Source organism: Rhinopithecus roxellana, chromosome 14, assembly GCF_007565055.1.
Source record: "Rhinopithecus roxellana isolate Shanxi Qingling chromosome 14, ASM756505v1, whole genome shotgun sequence".
Classification (NCBI taxonomy): Eukaryota; Metazoa; Chordata; class Mammalia; order Primates; family Cercopithecidae; genus Rhinopithecus; species Rhinopithecus roxellana.
Window position 1 is genome coordinate 83,233,583 of NC_044562.1, and position 26,117 is coordinate 83,259,699.

Genomic DNA, 26,117 nt, shown 5'->3' on the forward strand with positions numbered 1-26,117 from the left:
ATTTAATTCTTAAAAGATTATTGGTTTGTCTTCCTAAGTGAAAGATACAGAATAAATGCTTTTAACAATCATATTTGAAGTTGAATTCCAAACACAATCTAGCAATATCATACTGTGACCTTCACCGCTTACCATTCTTACTTCTCACAGGAGTAAAATCAAGCTGGAGCCATCAAGAATGCAGCTCTGGTGTTTTTTAACCAGCCAGAGGCTCGTGCCATCACTTTTACCCAGGTTACCCAAGCAAGTTGTACATGTGTAATCACGTTCTAAATGAATTTTGACTGGCCTGCATGCTACTCAGCTATGTTCCTTCCCCTGCCATGGCAAGGAAGTGCTAGACTTGCCCAGCTGCTCTCTGCTGAATCGTGTGACACATCACAGCATGGTCAGGCGAGATGGGCAATCCCAACATCATATTTAATTCTGCTAATGAGTTTTCTAATTTAGTCTTTAGCCTTTTAAAATCAATTGCATGCTCTATAGGATCTATAATATCTATTTTAAAACATGATAGGAATGTTTATGGTTCAATATAGTCAGGGATGTAGGAGGGCATGCATTTTTTTGTTTCTCTGCTTTTATTTCATTAAAATAAGACCACAACTTTTTGTTGTTGATTCAGCCTTTATAAGTAAATTGTATTACCAAAATAAGCCTCACAGGGGTTTTTTTTTTTTCTGATAGTACTGCCATTTTCAGATCATTATATTCAGATCTATGAATATAATTTTCAACCTATCCAATTCATGTGCTCCAGATGAAAATGTCTGCTTTCATGTTTTGGGGAAAGGTTCTGTAAAAAGAAAAAGAAAAAAAGAAAGAAAGAAAAAAGAAAAAGAAAGAATAGGGTGATGGGTGATCCTGAGGTTTGGAGATGAAGGGCCATAGTCTGTATGCATTTGGGCAACACATATCTTGGATTTTCATGTAGGTTAAGAACAGTTATGTCTGCAAAACCATAGTGATCATTGTAAAGTTACTTAAAAAAGAAAGCATCATGATATATGGGATGAAAATTCATTACATTTTGATCATTAAGTAATTGGCCTAGTGTACCCATTTTTTATTTGAAATTTCCATGATCTATGTTAATTTCTCCCTAAATGTTCTACCCAAAACCGACCAGGCAAAAAAGAGACTTGGAAAATTTACTATTTTCAGTTTTTAATTACTAATTTTAGTTTTGTGAGGGGTAAAGGGCATTTCCCAAGATCATTGTAGATTTGTGGCTTAATGAGCTTTCATTTTATTCTATTGACTCAACTTTCTCCATTGCTTACTGCAATCTCAGCCAGAGTGCGGGTTCTGGGAGTGAAATTTTGAAGCAAAAGTAAAGAGTTTGCAAATATTGGGCAGTTTTCAGGGCTTCTGGTGACAAGGAATATCTAATTAGTTTGGGGTTGTCTGTAGGTTTAATTTATACATACTCTGATTTTCCCTAGGGATAACTGAGAATTAGTTGCAGAATGCAAAAAAAAAAAAAAAAAAAAAATGACATAAAATTATCTATGGAAAATAGTAACAAAGATACAGTCCATGGTGATTTATGCAATTTTTTATTCAGCACCAAATTTTTAGATTTAGAATAAAACAACATTATGAGTCATTGAAGAAAATCTGATTTCTTTTTCTTTTTTTTTTTTCACAAGCAGAAAAGAATTAAATAATACTGGCATATTATTATTTACACCGTGTTTGTAACAGGATTCCCTCCTTTTCAGAGTCTTTATGGAAACTTTGAAAGTAGATGTTTGACTAAGGTCCGGAGCACATGCCCTTCTGGAAAAGGCTTTGTGCTGTTTTTGGAATTTGGAAAGCAATGGAATAATGACTCTAGCTTTCAGTTTCTCTGTTACATGGCCAGTGTCTTCCAAATGCTCTTTGTGAAATTGAATGTGAGGCAGTTCTTTGAGAGTAGCAGATGGGTGTGTGAATAGCCATTTTAAACCCATCTCAACCTTTAAAGATGGTCTTGGTGCTTTAGTGTACTTCTGCTGGAAAAAAAAAAAAAAAAAAAAATAAGGCTCGTTCAGCCGAATACTTTTGTGTCCTTTCTGAAAACAAATGGCCTTTTTATTTTTCCTTTTTGATGCTCTTTTACCCTACTCTTCAACTACAGCATGATGATTTTCAGTTTCACATACCATGTTCTTATTCAGGCTATTTTAAAAATAAAAGGAGCTCCGGGGATGTTGTACATTTAATATATGTCCAGGCAAACCAGATGGTGGTGGTGCATATTTTTAATCTTTCGATAAGAGATCGTGAGAAAAAAAAAGAAAAAAAAAGGAGCTACTGGCCTTGTTCTTCCCACCTAGGACAAGCAACCTAAGGGCTTCACTGTGTGGCTGTCTGTTTTTCATGTGAAATATCATAAGTCCAGATATGGTTATGCATATCCAAAAGATCAGACTAAGGCCCTGATAGTGTGTATGGCCAAAACTTTCCTCTTCTACTAGCAAGACAAAAATCCACAACTTTTTTAGAGAAATGGCTAGATTTTAAAGGCAATCTGTAATGGCTGAATCTTTTATTTTGCCTCTTGAATCATACAGCAGTTTGTGAGAGTCAAATATTTGATAGCTGACTGAAAATAAATGAAATGTGAGCGCATTTCAGTGGAAGTAGGCCAGTTGCTAACATTCTCTTTCATCTCTGAAAGTTAAATTTCATTATTTAATTGGATAAAAATCAAGAGCAATATTTGTCATATGGGGGAATTTCTATATAAGGTCACGCTATTGAGCAGCGGGGAACGGTCTCATGGCCTTTTTTGGGTGTTAACTCTATTGTTTCTTATGTTGAAATAACCCATTCATTCCTGTGAGTGGTATTTGTAGTTAACCTTCTTGAAAACTTCATATTCAGGTACCATGTCTTTGAGGACATGGTTCTTGGATCAGCGTGCGGCTTCCACAGCATTGCGCCAGGCTTCTGCTACAGCCAGGCATGTTTTCTGTGACTGAATTAGGCCTGGAGAATGTTGCATCTTAAAACCTGCTTTCCAGCGTGCATTTGTAGAGCATAAGCCATCATCCCTCTGTAGACCCAGTCGTTTCTACAAGGGATGGAAGAATTTAACCTTGAAGTGCCATAAAATATTAGAGGAGTAGGGAGAAAATAGTACAAGAAAACAAGTTTGAACTTGTACTATGTGGTGTTATATGGAAGCTTTCTATTATTATGCCTATATTCCCAATTATATTTTTCTAACTACATCAGAACAAGTATGAATTTAGTTATTTAGTATAGTCATCGAGTTCCTTAATATGGTAAATTTAATTTCAGGTTTCTTTGCTTTTTTATATCATTGTAGTATCACAGCTATGGCAATATAAAGAAAGTAAGTTATTCTTTATATTTATTGGTCACTTGCTTTTCAATCAGTTATATGCTTTTAAATAAATTTGAAGGTCATTTTGGTTATGACTATAATAAGATGTATCACAAACCACCTTTGACTAGAATGTGAATGCCAAAGTGTTGAACTTAATTAGAAAAATGTTTAGATTGTTTAGATTACATCAGTGTATAGAATTATGTATATAGTATAGATATGTATTTTATAAATGTTTACAATTTAAAATGCTTATATAGTTTTTCAGGGTGTAAATTAATGATTTAAAAATACTGCAGTAAAGTTCTTTATGTATCCAGTGACTAAAGCATATCAGGTAGTAGATCATAATTGGTAAGTTGATGTAATTTAATAAGAATGTGATTCACAATTTAATTTATAAATATAGGTAAATGCATAACTTCAGAAATTGTATATAATTGATGCGATATTTTCATAACTTCATAGAATTAAAACATAGGTAATTTCCTATGATAAATATGTGACCTAGGGCATTAAAAAATAATGTAGTAGCATTTCTGACTAATAAGATTAAATTGGCGAGGTGCAGTGGCTCATACCTATAATCTCAGTACTTTGGGAGGCCAAGGTGGATGAATCACTTGAGCCTAGGTGTTTGAGACCAGGCTGGGCAATACGGCAAAACCCTATCTCTACAAAAAAATTAAAAATCAGCCAGATCAGTCGGCTGCAGCGGCTCACGCCTGTAATCCCAGCACTTTGGGAGGCCGAGGCAGGCGAATCACGGAGTCAGGAGATCGAGATCATCCTGGCTAACATAGTGAAACCCCGTCTCTACTAAAAATACAAAAAATTAGCGCGGCATGGTGGCGGGCGCCTGTAGTCCCAGCTGCTCGGGAGGGTGAGGCAGGAGAATGTCCTGAACCCGGGAGGCGGAGCTTGCAGTGAGCCGAGATTGCGCCACTGCACTCCAGCCTGGGTGACAGAGCGAGACTCTGTCTCAATAAATAAATAAGTAAATAAAAAAAATAAAATAAAATAAAAATAAAAATCAGCCAGGCACGGTGGCATGCACCTATAGCCCCAGCTACTTGGGAGACTATGACGGGAGAATCGATGGAGTCTGGGAGGGTGAGGGTACAGTGAGCCATGATCATGCCACAGCACTCCAGTCTGGGTCACAGAGTGAGACCCTGTCCCAAGGAGGGGGGAAAAAAAGAGAGAGAGAGATTAAATCATGACTGAGTCAGATTCTTCAACTTGGGAAAGCTGACTTTATGTCAACCTTCATAGATAAGGAAGCCTCCCATAAAACACTTTTTAGTGAAATGAAAACTAACTTACCATCTTCTAAGCTTTGGTTCATGAGGATCCTGGGAGCTTGCAAAAGCTTTGCCAAGATTCCCTCTGAGCATTCCTTGAGGGACTTTCCAGAGCCTGAAAGATTATCTTTATAATCAGAAAATCTCTGGAATAACTGTAAAGCAATTCTCCGTGAAATGGGTTCTACTCCTTGGACAATCAATAGTAGAATGGTGGCAGGATTTTTTCCTTGTCCATTGTCAAAAGATATGTTGTGCCTCATAATGCCAGGAGAAGAGAAGTGAACTGTGATCACTGTCCCTCTCTACCTTAAGATGTATAAATGCGTAACCTTCAGAGCTATTAGAATAGAGATTATTTATATCCAAACAACTTAACCACATTCACAAATATATGTAATCTAATGACCTTCCCAATAACAAAAAATACACCCAGAGGTCCATATGTGTAAACGATTGATTCTATTGTCATTCAGGTTAGTGGCTATTAGGACTTGTGCTGTAAAGGGTTTGTTTTAAATATGTATATATTTGTATTAAACATAAGACACCTACAGAATACATGGAAGAATGATAATGTGAAAAATTAAACATCTCACAATTATATTAGCAGTGGTAACATGGGAAGTGAAGGGTGAGTATATTTTCTAAAGTTTTCAAATGGAAAAGTACGTGTGTGTATACATGTATAATTACTTTTTATTATTAACATAGTATTTTTTATTAAATAATTCCTATTTAATAAGAAAATGCATTTTCTAATATAATTAGATAGACTCTCTCCAGACCAGACTTGAGTTATAGATCAAAATGGAGAGATAGAATTATCTAAAGACTATAATTCTCTCTATAAAGTGACATTAAAGGATATTCAAATGTTTATTGATTCACTCTTCATGAACCCAACATAACTATTCAGTGTCTGTTCTATACTTGGTGATATACTGGATCTTTTGGTATACATATGTGTGTATGTATGTAGTTGGTATACATGTGTGTATATACATAGATGTATGTAAATATGTACATACATTTAGGAGAATATTTTGTCAAAGGAAACAAGTATAATAGATTAAATGCTCTATAAAATTTAGCATGAAGAAAATCATGCAAGAAAAAATGGCTTCATAAGAGGAGGGTGAGGTTTACTATGATGAGGCTCAGAAATCACTAAGTTTGGATTAGACAAGAGGACAAAAAAATGAAACTTTCTATAACTAACCTCAAATACATTGGTTTCTTATTGTTATTACTTGTAAAGTGGATATTATTGCTGCCACTCATCAAAAGCCAGAGTAATTAACCCATAAACTACCAGTGAAATTGGAAGAAAAAGTTAGTGGCTGAGACTAAACAATTATCCAGTATTTTCTTAGTTACACCAGAAGCTGCTGCAATTCTACCGAGCAGTAATTTTCCTAGGTCTTTCTTAAATGTATAAAAATCTCCTGGCTATAAGAAGCAGAAAAATCCTAGGAGAGGAGAAGATGTCTTGGCTTTCCCACCTCTCCATAATGTAGAGGAAATTAATGGTTAAAAAAAAAAAAAAAAAAAAAAAAAGGTTCTGCTATCATGACCCTAATAACTATCAGCCAGAAGTGATGGCCTAGCTTCTCTATTTACCATACTCCAGCCTAGGAGGTACTGTACTAAAAAATTGTATTTTTACATGAAGTAATTTTCATAATATATATATTTGGACATGGCTAATGTCAGGTTAATATCACCTTTAAAGTAACACAACAGAAAGTATCATCTGGATACTACCCTTTAATTAGTTCACATTGTAAAATATTAAACTACCTTTCCATTATGTCTTCATTAAGTCAGGAATTTTGAGCCAAATTTCCCCAACGTGAACTGTGTTTATGGTATTTTTAAAAATAACACAGTAACTCTTTCAGAAGACTTTGGCAGAGTGACCCTAACACTCAGCTACCAAAGTTAATGGGGGCTTTGAAACCATTAACATGTCCATGCACTATTCTTTCATCGTAAAAACTTTACATTATCTAGGTTGTGCTGTATGTCATGTCTTTGCATCTGTTTTCATAAAACATTGCACAATCTTGTCTTCCCAAGTGATCTCAGAGTACTTATTATTTATTCTTGTAATATTACAGTGGCTCTTCTAGCCATGTGGCATGTCACAATGATTTAGTTAAAGGAAATATTCACAGCTGGATCGTACGTTGAATTTAGAATGTGCTCCTAATGAAAGGCTATAGAGATTCTGGACAATTCCATTTATGAAGAAATTTCCATTTCATTTAGAATTCTTTGGCAAGTATTGAATTCAGTTATGCAGTTCAAAAAAAGAGAGAGATCCATCATTTTTCTTCTAGTAAAATAAGAAGAAAATTATGTAAGCCAGAGAAAAATAGAGCACAAAGTTGAAATATAATGACTGTGACTCATGTTAATGTGCTGCTCTTCCTTTCTAAAATTATAGAAACATGGACAATACTTAGAAACAACTGGTAATGGTAATATTCTTTGCCCTCTGAAAATTTCCATCTGAAGAGGTGGAAATTAAAATTTGATTTGATGTATTTTAGTTAATATAATCATTACTAGATGTCAGCATACCACTTTATCCAACTATTCTTGGCTTGGCCTCAATATTAACGTATTAAGTTATGTTCATATGGCATTCATATACAAATGCAGATCATAAAACAAGTTAATCAGTATAATCCATCCGTTCCAGACCACCCACACTGAATGTTGTCTAAACTTTTTTTGTCTGATTCAGGTCAGTAGTCATATTATTTTGAATAGTATGTCTTGATTTACGTTAAATTATTAGTACATAATGGTCAGTAACGCTAATAGAGTTAAATGCTATCACTACTTTTTTTTCACAAAATGACACAGTATTTCCCAGTTAGTTAAATAAAAGAGGGGAAAATCACATCTTTGAAATGGGATTTTGTTTCCAGAAATTAAATGCAACCAGCTCATCTGAAGGAAGCACAGTTGATGTTGCTCTACCCCGAGAAGGTGAACAAGCTGAAATTGAACCCGAAGAAGATCTTAAACCAGAAGCTTGTTTTACTGAAGGTAAACAAGCTCTAATGTGATTAAATACAATCTCTCCTTGTTCTTTACAGAGACTGAATATGCCTCATTTTAAAAAAATATATTTATGAAACGAGGTGTGGTGGCTCATGCCTGTAACCCCAAAATTTTGGGAGGCTAAGGTAGGAGGATTGCTTGACCCCAGGAGTTTAAGACCACCCTGGGAAACATAGTAAGGCTTTGCCTCTACAAAATAATAATAATAATAATAATAATAATAATTGATAATAATAATAAAGAAAAAATAAATTAGCTGGACATGGTTGTACATGCCTGTGGTCACTACTACCTCAGCTACAGCTGTATCTCAGAACTTTTGCAGGGAATCGAGGCTGCAGTGAACCATGATTATGCCACTGCACTTCAGCCTGGGCAACAGAGCAAGACCCTGTCTCGAAATAAATACATAAATTAAATTAAATAAGAAAAATATTTAAAAGAGATAGTGAAGGAATGTTTATCTTTATTTTCCTTTTTTTTTTTTCTTGTAAAAAGTTAATCTCTCTAGATTTCTGGATTATACTTACAGCAGTGACTATTCCTGGGCAATTAAAATGATCTGATCGGTCTTTTTGTTTTTTCTCATTCTCCGTAACGTGAGGAAGCTGACCCTATGCGATAAGTGGCATTCTAGAATGTCATGTCATTGATATTGTAATCCCTTTAGAACTCCTTGGCAATGGTGATTTGATTTATAGATGCTACAGTAATTACATTCCCTCCCTTATAGTTCCAATGCAGTTAATGTGCTCTGGCTAGAGCTGTTTTGAGATGTAGCTGTACTGTGGAGTTTGGCAGGGAAAGCAATAGCTGTTCTCACAGAAAGCAGCACAGTGTCTTGCACACAAATCAATGAATATCTATTATTCAGTGTGATTGGACTTAATCTGATGAGTAGTAGCTCAGAATCTTACAGCAGAAGAGTGGATGGGAGTTAGAAATAATGTGAAATCTAGGAGGGGGAGGACAAAGGGAAAGGAAATACTGACTGACGAGCTGAGTCATAGGTGTGACTAAGAAAAGCACTGAGGCTGAAAAATAAATTAGCTTCGGAAAATTGACAGTGGCTGATGCCTGGGAAAACAGCGAGATTTTCTGTGCGTGAAAAGAAGTAAAAACCCAGGATCACATCAAAATATGAATAAACAACTCGAACATGTAGTTTTGCCTCAAACCTGAGAATTGCACCTGGACTATTTTCATCAATGGCCTTGAGGCAAAATAATCCTGACTGGTGGTGAAGAAGGAAATCATTGTTACTTAAGCAAATCTAGATAAAATATTTCCTTAAATTCTAAGTAGGTGGCTGAGTATATAAGTCTAAGAATAATTCAATATACAGGAGGGATGCTGAAGATAACTAGGAAATGAAGGAGATGGTTACCCTATGAAATGATTACCTGGAAGTGGAGTGGGGAAGAAACAAGAAAGTTTATTTTTTCCTATTTAAGATGAAAATATATTTTTAAATAAACTATATTTGATTTTTAGGATGTATTAAAAAGTTTCCATTCTGTCAAGTAAGTACAGAAGAAGGCAAAGGAAAGATCTGGTGGAATCTTCGGAAAACCTGCTACAGCATTGTTGAGCACAACTGGTTTGAGACTTTCATTGTGTTCATGATCCTTCTCAGTAGTGGTGCTTTGGTAAGTGAAATGCATATTGGCAAGAATCAGATTCTGGTGAAGCAGTTTATTCACCAAAATTACCAGATGCAAACACTGAGCTTCAGAATCAAAAGAAAAGGCATATCTGTGTCTTGCAGAGCTTGGCACCCAAGGTTTAACGATGCAAAATTCAGTTCAGAACAAGTCAGCACCATGAAACAGCCAGATGGAATTTCTCATCTGGTGTTTATCTAACAGATGTTTTCCTCACTGAGACAACCATTTGCAGAGACATTCTGTAACCACGTTACTTTCCCTGTCAAATACCATCCAGTTTTCCCGAATAATTGTATTAAGATTTATGGACTAAAAGTGTATTTTAGGTTTTTTTTCATGTATAATCAACTTATTCTCTCAAAATAAGTCAGATAGTTCAGGAAATTGTAGAAAGTAATGTTTGAATAGGCCAATTCTGTCCCTCATTAACAGAACTTCTAGTTATTTCTGAGTTCATATTACTTCATTAAAAGCATGTCTTTGTAGCAGTAATTGAGATAGAGACTTAGGGGTGAGAAGTAGGAAAGAAAGCACATTCTAAATCACTAAAGGCATGACATTTCCCTGCCAGCATGTTCACACTTAGTTTTAGTCTTTAGATTGTGTCTGATGTGCAATGTTTATGTAAAATATCAATAATCAAATTATTGTTTTGTACTCACTATTATACTAAGCAATTTTTTCAGATATTTAGAATATTTGAAGTAAGCCATTTAAGTAAAATAAAATATTTTTGATTCACAGGCCTTTGAAGATATATACATTGAACAGCGAAAGACTATCAAAACCATGCTAGAATATGCTGACAAAGTCTTCACCTATATATTCATTCTGGAAATGCTTCTCAAATGGGTTGCTTATGGATTTCAAACATATTTCACTAATGCCTGGTGCTGGCTAGATTTCTTGATTGTTGATGTAAGTATCTTGAATGATTTTTATAAAGTTGTTTTTAAAAGAGGCAAGTTTGACATTTCATATATTTCTATTATTAAAACTGACTTTCACTAACGATGACATAATTATGCAGTTATTTAAACAGAACTATAATATATGCAATAATGAGGAATATCTCATGGGAAAGAGTAGAGGAGGTCCTAAAAACATGGGCAGTGGCAAGAGAAAACACAGGGAGAGTTGTTTTATACCACAAACAGACAGCTTTTATTTTTTTGAAAGTTAAGTGCCTCAAGGTAAGTAATAGCTAAATAATGTGTTGATGGACAGATGTAAGCACTTAGCTTACTAACAGTTCAGTTTAAAAAAACAAACAAACATCTCCAAGAGGCAAAATGAAAAATGACTGAAGGTCAGAAATTGTGTAAACTGCACTTTAATCCCTTCCTAGAGGGCACGTGACTAAATACTGTTAAATTAACCCATGTACTGAGTTCATTCAGCCACAGCCACATACCCACAGACACAACAAAATGCATTTCCATTTTTAAATCAGTAGTTAGATCCCCATAGCTAATCAGATATTTACCATGCAAAGAGTTAGGTGTAGGTCTGTTCTGAATCTGATTACCCTGGGGTGAGTAGTCATAGGAACATTGCCAATTATGGAATTTATCTGACTTGCAGCCTGTTTTTTTTATTTCAAACGACAGAGAAGCACTGGGACAACATGACAGTCCTCTGATTCCTTGTAGTCTGTGATATTCCATTGCACAAGGCTTCACAGCCTCCTAATCTTCACAAATCAAGGTGCTTCAAATACTATCTCTAGCCATTTCCTAGCAATCACAAAGCACTTTATTTTTAGCTCTAACACTTGCCAATATGAATCAATGATTGCCAAATGTGTGCATTCATTCTTTTTCTCATTTTTGATGAGTCTGGGTCTATCCAAATTCTACTCTTCTTCCTCCCACAAATACATATTCACAATTATATAACCAAAATGTGTTTAACCCTTTAAGTTGATAAGAAATCTGCTGCCAAGTCACTTTTAATAGACCAGAAATGACTTTCAATTTCCTTGGCTGGCCTTTCATTAATAATAGAGATGAATTTCAACATAACTCTGAAAAGCTATCCACAAACGGAAACTTAATATTTTCACATTCTACAGCTAGAGTGGACCTTAAGGAATATCTAGGCTTTATTCAAGACATGAGGAAACTAAAGCCTCAGTTTAAATATTTTTTGGAGATAGCACAGCTTCTTAGTAATAAAGTTGATATGTGTCCAAGTTTACTAATTCTCAATTCAGTGCTCCTTTCCCCCATAGATTTTCTGTCTAACTGATCCATTAAAAATGTATTAGTTGTAATAGGCAGATGTGTGTGTGTGTGTGTGTGTGTGTGTGTGTGTGTGTGTGTCAGACTGTCATCAGACTGGCTTTGAGATTTAGCATTTAAAATCTCCACCTTCTCTGTGAAAGATGGAACACTAAATACATTCAATGATCCTTTCTGGTCCAAAAAGATTTTATCGTGTATGAATATTGTTAGCATTTTATTTTTTTTGAGATAGAGTTTCGCTCTTGTTGCCTAGGCTGGAGTGCAATGGTGCGATCTTGGCTCTCTGCAACCTTTGTCTCTGGGGTTCAAGTGAGCCTCCTGCCTCAGCCGCCCGAGTAGCTGGGATTACAGGTGCCCACACCACGCCCGGCTAATTTTTTGTATTTTTAGTAGAGACAGGGTTTTGCCATGTTGGCCAGGCTGGTCTTGAACTCCTGACCTCAGGTGATCCACCCACCTTGGTCTCCCAAAGTGCTGGGATTACAGGCATGAGCCACTGTGCCTGGCAAGATTATTTTAAAATGTGATAGAAGTTTTCTAGAACATTCTGACTTACATTTACTGAACTACTTCATTGTACTTTGAGTATTTCTATGTACTTCCCTTATATGGAAAACATGATTATGATGTAAAAATCTCTTGAGGTTGGGGATTTTCCATCATGTTTTTATCCTTGCACACCTAACATAGACATTTAGACATCTATTGAGTAATGTTTCCATGAATGACAAAAGAATAGTGCCCCCAAATTACTTTGCTTTTAGTGAGTCAAAATTAGCAGATTGGAACTGGGTACTGAAAGCCTCCTCCTTTGGGTAAGTTAATGTATCTTAAATGGGTCTCTTTTCTTAGTTTTCCCAAAGCAAAGGTTAAATATACGAATTAATGCAACCTCAGATAACAGCTTGTCCTCAGAGTACTGGGAATTAACTAAGCTAAAGTAAACATAAGGTTAAAACAGTTTTTGAAAGTACAAGTAAAATGGACTTAAAGAGTTTAAAGTCCATAGGGTATATCACTGTAACAAAACTAAACAGTCACAGAAAGGTAAAGAAAGGAAGCAATCAATGAAGCAAGAAAATAAAGAGAATAACCAAAAAAACTTCCTTTCAAATGTATCTTTCAAAAACTACGTTCACATACTTGAGAAATAGGTCTGTGTAAAAAATGTACCCTCTTCAATTCTCTCTCGAAAAATAAAATTAGATGTATAGTGAGCTATCTTTGTGATATCCTAAAATTCATTCATTTATTCAATAAATATTTTTTAGTACCTTATAAAGGATCAAATGCCATTCAAGACAAAGGAGAAATGAACAAATCAGACCTAGCCTTGCTAAAGCTTACACTCTATGGGAGGAGAGGAACAGACAGGAAACGTGTAAACAAGTAAAATCTAAAGATAAGATAAAGGCAGATGGTGATCACTGCTATAAAATAAAACAGAGTACTAGGCTGGTAAATGACTGCGTGTTTGGGGAAGTGGAGGGAGGGCAGGAGCAGTGTGTCAGCTAGTGTCCAGGAAGGTGTCTAAGGAGGTGCATGGGGGAGGGTGCCAGTCATTCGAAGACCTGGGAGAAGAGAGGAGTAGAGGCGGAAGGGCCTGAAGTGGGAATGAGCCAAGAAGATTCAAGAGACAGAAAGAAAACTTGTGTACTTGCATGTGATGAAACATGAGTAAGAGTGGTAGAAACTGAACTCAAAAAGTACATTGTGGCCATGGCAAGAAGTTCGTATTTTACTGTAATTTACTATATGTCGTATATATTAATATTATGTAATCTATCATATATTAGTTATAATTACCATGAGAAGCCCCAGCAGCAGGATAAGCAGGGACCTGATCTACTGTTACAAAATGATCATATCTGGCTATGGAGAGGGGGAGGCAAAGAGTAAAAGCAGAAAGATCAATTAGGAGGTTTTTTTTTTTTTTTTTTTTATTATACTTTAAGTTCTAGGGTACATGTGCATAACGTGCAGGCTTGCCACATATGTATACTTATGCCATGTTGGTGTGCTGCACCCATCAACTCGTCAGGAGGTTGTTTTAATAATGCAGGAAAGTGGATATTTTAGGCTAAGGTGATGAGACTTACTGATGGGCTTGATATGTGGAGTGAAGAAAAAAGAGGAATCAACAAATGGATTTTCTTTCACCGTGAACAAATGGGTAGAGGACAGAACCATTAACTGGGATGGGGAATATCAGAAAAAAGGTTTGGCAGGGTAGGTAGATGATGAGTGGGAGAGAGATGTATTCATTTGATATATATTCATTTGAGATGCTTATTAGACATTCAAAACAAGATACTGAACTTTATATAGATCTAGAGCTCAGGAGAGAATCCAGAATCTTATGTACATAAATTTAAGGGTCATCGAGATGTATACGGCATTTGAAGCTACAAACCTGTTTTAGCTCACCTAGGCAGAGAGTGCAAATAAACAAGGGAACCCAGAACCAAACTCTGGAGACACTATAACATTTAGAAGTTGGGAAAAGGAGAACCAGCCAGTAAATTAGACTGAGAAGTAGTAATTAATAGGAAAACAAAATATGCATGGTGTCATAGAAACCCAGAGAAGATAGTTGGGTTTTTCCAAAGGTGAGGTGATCAATTTTATCAAAGGCTACAGTGAAAAAAAGTCAAAGATCAAGCAATATTGGTATATAAGATTGACATTTGGATTTGGCAAAATGAAGGTCATTAGTGTTGTGGATGAGAGAAAATAATGAAGATGAAGAAATGGAGACAGCAAGTATGATACTTTAGGATGGAATCAAGGACAACTCATGCTTCTGTCTTCCAGAATACTGCACTAGAAGGACCACTTTTTCAGATTCTGTACAATTCTTTTCTTCTCAGCTGAAGGTCAAAAAGATACTATGTTCATTTTAAAAAACAAAATATACCTTACTATATATTATACATTCTATAACTACACAAACTATACTATAGATGCTGCTGTTAACCACACAATGAACTAAATACATCATTTAATTAATATTTATTTAAAATGTATTGAAAACATCAGATTTCTTGTGGTCCTTATCAATTTTTGCAGTCATCTCTGAGAAAATGCATCTGAGCATCTCTCATAAAAACTTCGTTTGATTCTAAAACATCCTAATATGCTGATGTGTGCAAACAAACTCTAGTAAAAGGTTCAACCACCGTGGAGTATTTATGGTCCACAGGTGATTTTCACTAACAGCACAGGTTAAAAGGAGATGCTTGATGTTACGGCTTTGGAATTCTTTTCCTGCTTAATCACAGGCTCCTTAGAATCCCATCAGCTGCTCTGTTGAGGTGAACAAAAGCACCATAGGAACACTTTCTGATCCTAATACGTATTTCTATTTGCCAGCAACCCCTAGGATCTAGTGTTTCCTGCCTTAGTTCTTGACACTTATTATTGACATATTGGCATCCTCAATAATGGAGCTAGATTGTTATTAGTAGTAATAGTAGTAGCAAGATATTACGCCTAGTACTTTGTAAGCACTTATTGTGGGAATGGCACTAATTAAGAGCCTTACATAATAATAGTGAAAATTACTACCCTGATTTAATGCACACTGTGTACAGGTGCCACCGAAAGCACTTTACATGTGTTAACTCATCTAATCTTCAAAATTCTATGACTTAGAAACAATTATTCTCAATTTGCAGGTAGGGAAGCTAAGATAGATATTCAGTTACCTTCCCATGTTAACAGAGCTAATAAGTGGCCAAGCTGGATTTGGTACCCAAGTAATCTGGCTGTAATGACTGTGGTTCTAACCCCTACATTACAAACCTCTTTATAAATGCCTCTTTTACTTACAAAGTATTTATTAATCTTTTTAATAAGCTTTTGATTTTTCATATTATTATTTCTATTTTGCTACAGATTTTATCTCTATTTCACAGGTTTAGAAATGTCATACAGCTAGTAGGTGGTAGAGCTACCTTTACCCAACACTGAGTTCTTTGATCCATATTTTACAACAGGGCACAGATCTATTTGGCATATTGTGCTGAACTAATCAGAGTTCCCACATGACGCTGAAGGTGATTGCGTATAAGTGGTGGTGAATGAAAACAATGAGATGGTGCCTTGCTAATATGCAGACATCTGCCTTGAATTTTATCTAGTGCTCTTGTAGAGAGAATTAGAATAAATTAAAAGAGCTTTGGGGTAAAGGAACTAAATAATTATAAATTATCGTCATTTCATATGAATTTCTGATCTCTCTCTAGATATATTTCCATGTAAACAGTCTAGTATGTGATTTGACTTTTTCTATAAATGTCTTCTGATAGAAATGATTCATTTTGCCCATTTCTTGGAAGAATTTAATTCTCCTTTAGCATTATTAGTTAATTAATAAGAAAAACTTCTCACAGGCCAGTTTAAAAAGATAATCCTACTAATGTAGCTGTAGCCCATTCTTTGAAAGAGTATGGCTTTTAACAGAGACTTTTAATCTCTAATTCAGGTCTTTTGTTAAACTCCAACCCATACTTCTAACTGCTTCCTAAATAATACCTGCGAATACACCTGCCATCTGCACACCGTCATCATGTTTCCCCTCTAAGTCATGAATTTCTTCCAAATTCCCTACTTAGTCTGACGGTAATGTTTGTATAAATCCAGGCCAGATGTCATCTTCAGCCTTTCTGCCTTTCACCCCTCACAACCAATCAATCAGCAAGTTCTTCTCCATTTTACTAATAAATGAGTGGACAGTCTCGCCCTTCCTCTTCAGCACATCAACACCACTGCAATCAACTGGGCCAAGCAATAGCTTACTAAATGTTCCTGCCTCCAGTCACGACCTCTGCAAATAGGTATTTTAGGAAGACCTACATGACCCTTTCTCTTCTTAAAGGCCTTCCCATAGGATGCAATTCATTAGCCAGTATTCTAAATGGTGACAGTAAAGGCAAACAAGCGTTATCATTTGTAATATTAATAACCACCAACCTTAACTGAGCTATAAATTGTCCTTTGTCTTCAATGCTTAATTTGTTTAATCTTCACAACAACTTATGCAGCATCTACTGTTACTTTCCTAGCGTGTAGATGGGAAAATTGAGGCACAGAGAAGTTATCTAGTTAAGTAACTATATAACATACGTTGTGTAAAATGTCAAAAACAATTCATATCTTTTGAAAAAGAAATAATTACACCTGAAGATACAGTCGTAATTACACACTTCATAAACAGAAATAATTATGCTCACAGTGAATCAAAGTTGCACTTTAAAATTTTTTCTAGTAGTGTGCTTGATTGAAGATGATGCATCTATTAGCAAAGATACTTTGATTTGTTCTTTTTCAACATAAACGACATATAGTGTTATTTTGATTTAATCATCTTGAAATTGCCAAATTAAGAATTCCAGACAAGGAAATAAACAGAGAGATCACCTGATTCACAGTCTTCATTTTAAAGACCCCTTCCCCACTGCACATAGGGTTTGGAATGTTTAAGTGAAATTCCTGTCAAACTCATGGTTTCTCTGTACCATATTGTAGTCAGCAATGATGAGTGCACCAGATTTTACTTATCCTTAATCTGGGGATGAGTAAACGCTTAGATTGTCTGCTTCCTGTTATTATAAACAATACCACAATGACCAAGGTGTTTGCTTTTATATAGCATGTGAGCATTGTGAATTTTCTAATCATGTATAAAGTTAAGACCAATAAATAAACCGCAAAGATAAAAGTAGAAGGGAAAGCAAAAAGGTGGCCCTTGAATTATAAACTTACAAACTCCCCTTACATAAAAATAAATTATCCTTTTTTTTTCTTTAGGAGACTAAGTCTCTCTCTGTCACCCAGGATGGAGTGCAGTGGTGCAATCATAGCTTGCTGTAACCTCAAACTCCTAGGCTCAAGCAACCCTCCTGCTTCTGTCTCCCAAAGTGCTGAGATTACATGCATGAGCCACCTCCCCCAGCCTGGACTCCCATTTCTGACTGAGGTTGCATAGGGACTGCACTTCCCACAGCCATTGGAAGGACTTCCCACAGTCTCTGGAAGCCTGCGCTCTATTCCTGCTGTACACCTTACTCACCCCAGCTGGACAAATCCCTCTGTAACCAGTATCCCCAACCTCCCACCTTCAATAGAGTCCTCTGCTACCATTCCCATGGCAGCTTTGTACCTGCCCCTCACCACTACCTGACCCCTTTTCTAGGAACTACTCAGCAGATAGGAAATAGGGCTCCTTTGTCATGGAAGCAGGAAGGTGTGCACCTAGCAATCTGAAATTCCAGGTGCCCTTGTCCTAAGAAATATTGAGCTAATCCATATGCTATTTAAGCCCCTCAGTACTATTAATGGGAAAAACTCAACTTCAAGATATACTGAAAGAGAGATCTGTGGTGTTGCAGGGAAACCCAACAACAATGTAGATAACTGTTTAAATGTTCTGACCTCTGTAGCAAGTACAGATTTTACTCCAGTAGTTGTGAAGTTGTATTTTATTCTGCTCTCTTGAAGGGTTGGAGAGCGTTGGGTGAAGGGACTCAAGAGTGTCTAGCTTTCCTGTGTACAAAATTTTAATCAGTTCTGTTTTCAGCTCCATCCATTGCCCCTCTGTTTTTGAGCAACCAAGGGCCTCCAGGTCCAGAGCCTTCTGAGCATTTGTTGAAACAATTTGTGTTGCTTCTGCAGGCACCTGCATTTCTGCTGCTCTTTCTCTGATGAGAAAGTAATTATTCCTCTGCTTTCCACAGTCCAGAATGTTTTAAAACTCTTCTTGTTGTCTCTTGTCCTGCTATCTTTGTCTGTATTCCTTTGCTTTTCTTCTAGTTGAACTTCAATGGGGGTATAAATAAATATGTTGTTCAAACAGATAGAGTAAAAGTTTAGAAAGAATCTATGTGTTTTACTATTTGGTTAATGAGCTTTTACTGGATGAGTTGTAGGAGCTATTTATATACTGAGGAAATTCAGTATTTTGTTACAGGTGGTATGAATATTTTTCTAATTTGGTCTTTTGTCTCTTGAATTTTTTGTCATGTATAAATTTTTCATATTGATTTAGTCAAATTTATCAGACTTTTTTTTCTTCTTGATTTTCTCATGTTTATGAAGACCCATTTCAAGACTGTTAAAAATATTCCGTTTTTTTTTTTTTCAGTTTTTTTGTTTGAGAATTTTGTTTCTTTCTTTGTCCATTAGTTCATATTTTATGTTTTAATGTTTGATCAACGTGGAATTTAATTTGGTATAAGGTGTGAGGTAAGGCTCTAGTATTATTTTTTTTCCATGTGGTTTCTCATTTAATGAATAATCAGTTGTTCTATTTCTCCTCTCATTTAAAATTCTCTTCTTATCCACGTGCTAAATCTCAGTATCCACATGCTAATTTGAGCTTTATTTTATTTCATTCCTTCTTTGTCTACTAATATAACAGCTTTAATTACTGTAGATTTATAATTAATATCCGGTGAAATTTGTCCTCTCTGCTTTTCTTCTTCACAAAATTTTAAATTATTCTTATACTTTTACTTTTTCTGAATTATATTTTTAAAGTTTTTGTAGTTCAAAAAGACTCCTACACAAACTTTTTTAAAAGTTAAGATGAAAAATGCATTTGTCAACCACCTAAAATAATTAGGTTATTGTTTATAATAGTTTTTCACTTGATTGTCTTATGGGATTTTTTAAGATAACGACAATATACCTACAAATAATGATTTCTCCCACTTCTCTAACTCTTATATCTCTTCTTTTTCCAGAAAGTGTTAAATAATAATGTTGTTGATGGGCATATTCTTTTATTCTGATTTTCATGAGAATGCTTATGGATCTTATCATCAAAAATTATACAAGCTTTTAGATAGAAATATATCATCAGAATGTATGGAGGTTATATAGAGTTTTTATCTTTTATGTTCATGTTGAACTTTAAACATTGTCTTTAGTCATTTTCAAGGGAAATAAATTCCTGTTCCTTGGTTCCTTAACCAATCACAGGATTTCCAGACTCTTCTTTGGAACCATCAACTTCATCCTGCATTATTCTTTCCTTTCTCATTCTCAGCTGCCATAAGAATGTAGAAAGGTGTGGATGACAACTGAACCAACCCCTGACACCTCTATCACAGACATTTCCATTTATTTGCTGTGTAGTGTGATATGGTGCCTAGAGTCATGTAAATTCATATTAAAAATTTAGTTTTTGGAAATGAGTATCTCATACTTTGCACACATTGGCAAGAATGCCTTTTGTGTTTAGCACAAAAGAGATAAGATTGAAACACTATGTATTGAAAGGTTGGGAACAAATTTGGTAAGGTGAAAAACACATTAGACATAAAAACAGAAGACCTAAATTCTAGTTATATGTTTACTTGTTGCTGTCTTTCCTTGGATTGGTCATTTCACTATTCTGAGACACAAAGATAATGAGTGAAAGAGATCACTGTGAATTGTAAAGCACCCTACTAATGTAGTCATTATCTTCAAACTTTATGTATGTTGCAAATCTTTAAAATTCTTGCAAGGAGCTACCTCCACTTATAATAGAGATTTGAAAGGTCTTATTTCAAAATAGCTTTTAAAGCATATTTTTTTCACATCAGTTAAACCACTTCGCCTTATTCAAAATGACATTGTACTTAAGTCATGCAAACTGGAAAAAAAAATTATGTATATGATTGATCAGATTGTGATAATCTTATCAGAGTGATTTGCATGGAAAAATCATTTTAAGTTACTTGATTAAACCAATCTGCAGTGAGTATTCTCAAAGTCCTAAAAATATTTTAAATTCCCTTTATTTTCCTATATAATTCAAATATGCAACAGATCCCAGCACAGATTTGTCAGAAAATCCAATGTCAGGTAGTTTTTGACGATCTCCCCTTGGGAACTTTCAGAAACTCTAGGACATATGTAGCCTAGAAATGTGGTGATAATTTCCTCTGATTCTCACATATTGTGGCTGCAACTCTGGCACTATGTCCTCTGGGCCATAAGGTCCATTAAAATAAGTGCAGCTTCATTAAGCCCAGCTTCTCCAACAACACACAATTCCATGCCATGGAGGGTGGTTAGATGCAGGTGGCACCTTTCAACCTTTGAACCCATGACTTCCTATCTTTCTAAAACCCACTGTTCTGGATAGTACCTTACTTTTTTTTTTTTTTTTTTTAAGAGAAAAGAGGCTCTCACTCTATAGCCCAGGCTGGAGTGCAATGGTATGATCATAGTCACTGTAACCTCAAACTCCTGGGCTTAAGCAATCCTCCTGCCTACGCCTCCCAAATAGCTAGGGCTATAAGTGCGTGCCACCATCCCTGGCTAATTGTTTTTTAAGTTTTTTTTTTTCAGATAAGGTCTCACTATATTGTGCAGGCTGGTCTTGAACTCATGGCCTTAAGTGATCCTCCCACCTCCGCCTCCCAAAGCACTGGGATTACAGGCATAGGCCATCACACCCAGTTTTACTTTTCTTTTCAAAGCATGAGCTTCCTTACCTCAAGGTCTTTAGAAATTTGCAGCCACATCCCTTTAAAATCCCATGTCTCAAATAAAGGACTTTGTTGGGAGGTTGAGAAAAATCTTCAGATAGTAACTCTAGAAACATAAAGAAGCTGTTAATGCCTCCTGAGGAAAAGGAGCACAGAACATAGAAGCCTGTGTGTTCGCTAATAACCTTTCCAATCTTTCCAGTCTTCTATAACAGCAAACGTAAGACAGAAATGAATAGCTCAATCAATTATCCTGCCACTAATCAACTTTAGAAGTCAAGTCATGTATTATTCTGTTCAATTCTTAAAAAGTACGCTAAATTAAACAATGAGAGGATAGTGGCTTCACATGCTTTTAAAGCCTGGGTTCTGGTTTTGGTGTCACTCTTTATATCCTGTGTTCTTGGGCACATTATTAATTTCATCCCACTTCATAAGATTGTTGGGAGAATTCACTTAAATCCATTTTCAACAGCCTTTTTTCTTGGGAAATTATGCCTAATGCCCTTAAGCCATTGTGGATATAATGAATTAATTTCCCTCTTATGCATTAAGGAAAGCACTAGTTATGTACCATCTTTGAAAGAACTGAGAAGATGGTCATTCAAATCATTTTCTGTGCTCTATGATTCAGATGAAGAACAAACATTTTTAATTGATGCAAAAGGTTAATGTATGCTTTTGAAGTCAGATCATTTGGATTCAAATCGCCAGTTCTACCTCTTATTAGCTGTGCATCCTTTTTTGGGTGTGGGTGGGGGTGGCGCTCAAACTTCCTCACACATAAAGAGGCAATGGTAATGGTAGCTATTTCTTGGGATTTATACATGAAGACATGTTATTATATTGAAAGAAAATTAAAGCAAATAAAGTTCCTCCCCCAAAAGGACATGTCTTCTTTGATCTTTCATATATTTAAGTAAAATTTAGTATAAATACAGGTTGAGTCTTATCAAAAACCAGAAGTGTTTTGGATTCCGGAATATTCATTCTATGTCAGTTGAGCACTCCTAATCCAAAAATCCAAATCCAAAATGCTCCAATGGGCATTTCTTTTGACTGTCATGTTAGCATTCAAAGCATTTTAGATTTCAGATTTTTAGATTAGGGATGTTCAGCCTGTGTCAGGAAGCTGTACCATCGCTCTGAATGATGAGGACTATATTCTAAATCTTAAGTCCAGTAGTTTGGATAAAAATTTTCCCCTGGAATAATTATTTATCCAACATATTTTGACTAAAGTATGTCTGTCCAGACAGTGTTAGACATGTTAAGAGAATTTTCATCCCAGCTGATAAAAAACTTACACGATCTGGAAAGGGAGATAAGATATGTAATCAGTTAACGCTATTATATAGTAAATGCTTCCAGAATGCATAACCAAGATATTACATAAATTCAAGAGAGAAATATTATTTCTAATCAATAATATTAAGCACACATCCATGGAGAATTTGGCATTGAACTCAATCCTGATACACAGGTTGAAAAGGGGTCCATGGTTGTAAAATATCTAACTGGAGGTATTGACAAGTGTTTATAAATATGCGCAAGTATTCTGGTTTCATTGGTTAAAAAAAAAAAAAAAGCAATAGTATGAGAGCAGACTGGCAATATAAAATGATCCCACTATGTGGAAGATGAAAGTTGCCAAGGTATGTTCAAATTAGTATTTAGTCCGCACTAAATAGATACCACACCCTATACCTTCAGTCAACAGTTTATTTCTTGGTGAACTAATTAACATTTTTTCCTTTTGTAGGTTTCTTTGGTTAGCCTGGTAGCCAATGCTCTTGGTTACTCAGAACTCGGTGCCATCAAATCATTACGGACATTAAGAGCTTTGAGACCTCTAAGAGCCTTATCCCGGTTTGAAGGCATGAGGGTAAGAAGAATAGACACTCTAATTATTCATGTCAAAATTACATGTAGGTAATGATTTGGATAGAGAAGGGTGCCATACTCTTCTGATATTTATTTCATAGAATTACAGAATTAGAGCAAAAATCTTAGCGATCACAAAGCCTAGCCTTCTGAAACTGGAGTTTATTTAAACAGGCTCTCAGAATTTTGGGGGGACAGAACTGAGACTAGCATCCAAGTCTTCTTGTCACAGTTCAAATATGTTTCTACAGCACCCAAAAGCCTTGGACTGCCAGTTATTTCTTTTCATTGCTTACACACCTTGAAATGACTACTGACTACAGACATTCATCTGTGGTGGGGAGTTTCTTTCTCTCAATAGTTTGATTCCTTCAAAATTACTGGTAATGAATGAAAGGTAAAATGGGTTTTGTGTGCTTTGCTTCTTGAATTAATATCCATATTAAAAAATTATTGCATAAGGAAACAACATTAAATTTTAGCCTCTACAAATTGCTAAATAACATCCAAAGTGAAGGGTTAAGGTAATTAACTAAGCATTTCAGGCTACCCCCCAGAATTTGTTTTATAGATCTTTTTTCTTTTCTTTTTTTTTTTTTTTTTGAGACGGAGTCTCGCTCTGTCGCCCAGGCTGGAGTGCAGTGGCCAGATCTCAGCTCACTGCAAGCTCCGCCTCCCGGGTTCACGCCATTCTCCTGCCTCAGCCTCCTGAGTAGCTGGGACTACAGGCGCCCGCCATCTCGCCCGGCTAGTTTTTTGTATTTTTTAGTAGAGACGGGGTTTCACCGTGTTAGCCAGGATGGTCTTGATCTTGTGACCTCGTGATCTGCCCGTCTCGGCCTCCCAAAGTGCTGGGATTACAGGCTTGAGCCACTGCGCCCGGCTATAGATCTTTTTTCTAATTGAGCATTCTGAATGAGGTTCACTTTTTCTATAGCAGTTGTATCTTCCTCCCCAGCTGCTTCCTTAATGTGTATATTATGCATCTAAACATAAAATCACACTTATTATAGATACCACCCATTTGCCATGATCCTCAGTAGAATTTAGCACAAAGGCCAGTTTTGTTTCATCTGGCTTGTGAGTGCATGTGGATATTTAATTTCTTCTAGGTCTTAGGGCTTTTATATTAGGAGATGGTTTGTTTGGGGCAATAAAAATATTTCAACCTGGACTTTAAAGTTCACTCATCAGGGAGAATTAAGCCACTCTCCAGAATCATTGTAATCAAAGAAATATTTGATTTTTACATTGTAATTTCATTTCCTTGCTAATGTTAAAGAAAGTTAGATAAGATAAAATTCACAAAGATTAGTATATAATGTCAAATTCTTTTCAAACCATAAACTTTTACCATTACTCATATTACTTAAGCTCTCATTTGGTTCCATGGTTTCCTATTAACAGTTCATCTTTGAGGGGAGATAGCAATTGAGCAAAATTTAAAACTTATAAATTTAATCTGAAAAATATTCAAAGTTTAGAATTTTTAATTCAGTCATATAGCAGAATTAATATTCCAGATGCAAATTACGAGAATGTATTATGCATTTACTTGAAAACAGGAGAACCTGTGGTGGTATATACCAAGCTTGTCCAGTCCGCCTTATTTTGTTATTTTGTTGTTCTGTATTGTTTTAGGCTATTAACAGCCTGAAGCCATGGTTTTTAGTTTCTATCTCTAGTGATAAGCAGAAAAGAGGGATGAGGAAGGGACTTTACTGGCCCAACCAGAAAAAGAAACTAAGAACCCAATGAATATATCTTCTCCCTGGCAAGTAAAATGCATATGGCTTAACTTCCAAAAGAAACAAAATTCAAGTAGCATTGGAACTGTTTACAATTTGGGATTTCTGGTTTTGATGTCAATTTAAGATTCCTTGGTATTGATTTCTAAAATAACATTTGCAGTATTTTTAAAATAAAGCAATACTTTTTTTTTTAACATAAATGCTTAACAGAATAGTCCAACATGAACTAGATTAAATTAGATAAGAAAAATTACTATCAACTTTCATAAAGATTTCAAAATACATCTTAATATCTTGTGAATGTAATGAGAAGTAAAGTGAATGAATTACCCTTTCATGAAATAGGTCATGAAATAGGGTTGATGAAGTAGCATGTGCTCCAAAGTGAACATTTAAGAGACTGTGAAATAATAATAATGGGAACATATCCAGTACTGTTACGCCCAGATACAAATTCCACCTTTTCCCCTAACAATATACCTTTTTATTGAGATTTACTAATGGGAAAAAAGGGACCCAATAAATTCCTAATCCTGTTCTTCATAGTCATAAAAAGTTAACTTGATCTGAGAATATAGATTTAAGGCATTTTTACTACTTTGTTTATTTGTAAAGGGTTTGTTGGTTTGCTTTTTCAAATTATTCATTCATTAACACTCTTGAAAATTAAAATGTATTGCTGAAAGATGATTATTTTTTCTGTTGGCATTTAATGCATCTTTCTATTCTTTTTTCCCCAGCATACAAACATTTTCTGACTCCATCTTACTATACCAGGTTTTTGATGATTTTTCATATTGTAGCATATTTTGCTTTCCTTAAAACCTTAGGTCTTTAGTTGTGTCATTGTTTTCCCTCAAATATGTGCTAGAAAATATTAGAAGAAATAACTTGTACACCTAGATTTTTATTTAACTCTTTTCAAGCACATGTTAGTACGAAACAAATACACTGAAGGAATGGTTTCCATTCTAAAGATTTGTAAGCTACGTTCCCCTCGTTTTCTCTTCTAGGTGGTTGTGAATGCTCTTGTTGGAGCAATTCCCTCTATCATGAACGTGCTGTTGGTCTGTCTCATCTTCTGGCTGATCTTTAGCATTATGGGTGTGAATTTGTTTGCTGGCAAGTTCTACCACTGTGTTAACATGACAACGGGTAACATGTTTGACGTTAGTGATGTCAACAATTTGAGTGACTGTCAGGCTCTTGGCAAGCAAGCTCGGTGGAAAAACGTGAAAGTAAACTTTGATAATGTTGGCGCTGGCTATCTCGCACTGCTTCAAGTGGTAAGTGGCTACTGTGTGAGTTTTGAAAAAATTTTCAAGATGTTTCAAGTAAGATTATTTCCCTGATGTTCTTCGTTTG

At 35.5% G+C, this 26,117-nt stretch overlaps 1 protein-coding gene across 1 annotated transcript in view; it reads left to right on the top strand.

Annotated features, from left to right (window-relative positions):
• The window catches only part of LOC104663918 (sodium channel protein type 3 subunit alpha), a 117,027-nt gene that overhangs the window by 80,656 nt on the left and 10,254 nt on the right, over window positions 1-26,117 (top strand). Inside the window, exons 19-23 of the mRNA XM_030916853.1 lie at window positions 7,587-7,707; window positions 9,217-9,371; window positions 10,134-10,307; window positions 22,880-23,002; window positions 25,766-26,038. Of these exons, the coding sequence (XP_030772713.1) occupies window positions 7,587-7,707; window positions 9,217-9,371; window positions 10,134-10,307; window positions 22,880-23,002; window positions 25,766-26,038 (846 nt within the window). The remainder of the gene's footprint in view (window positions 1-7,586; window positions 7,708-9,216; window positions 9,372-10,133; window positions 10,308-22,879; window positions 23,003-25,765; window positions 26,039-26,117) is intronic.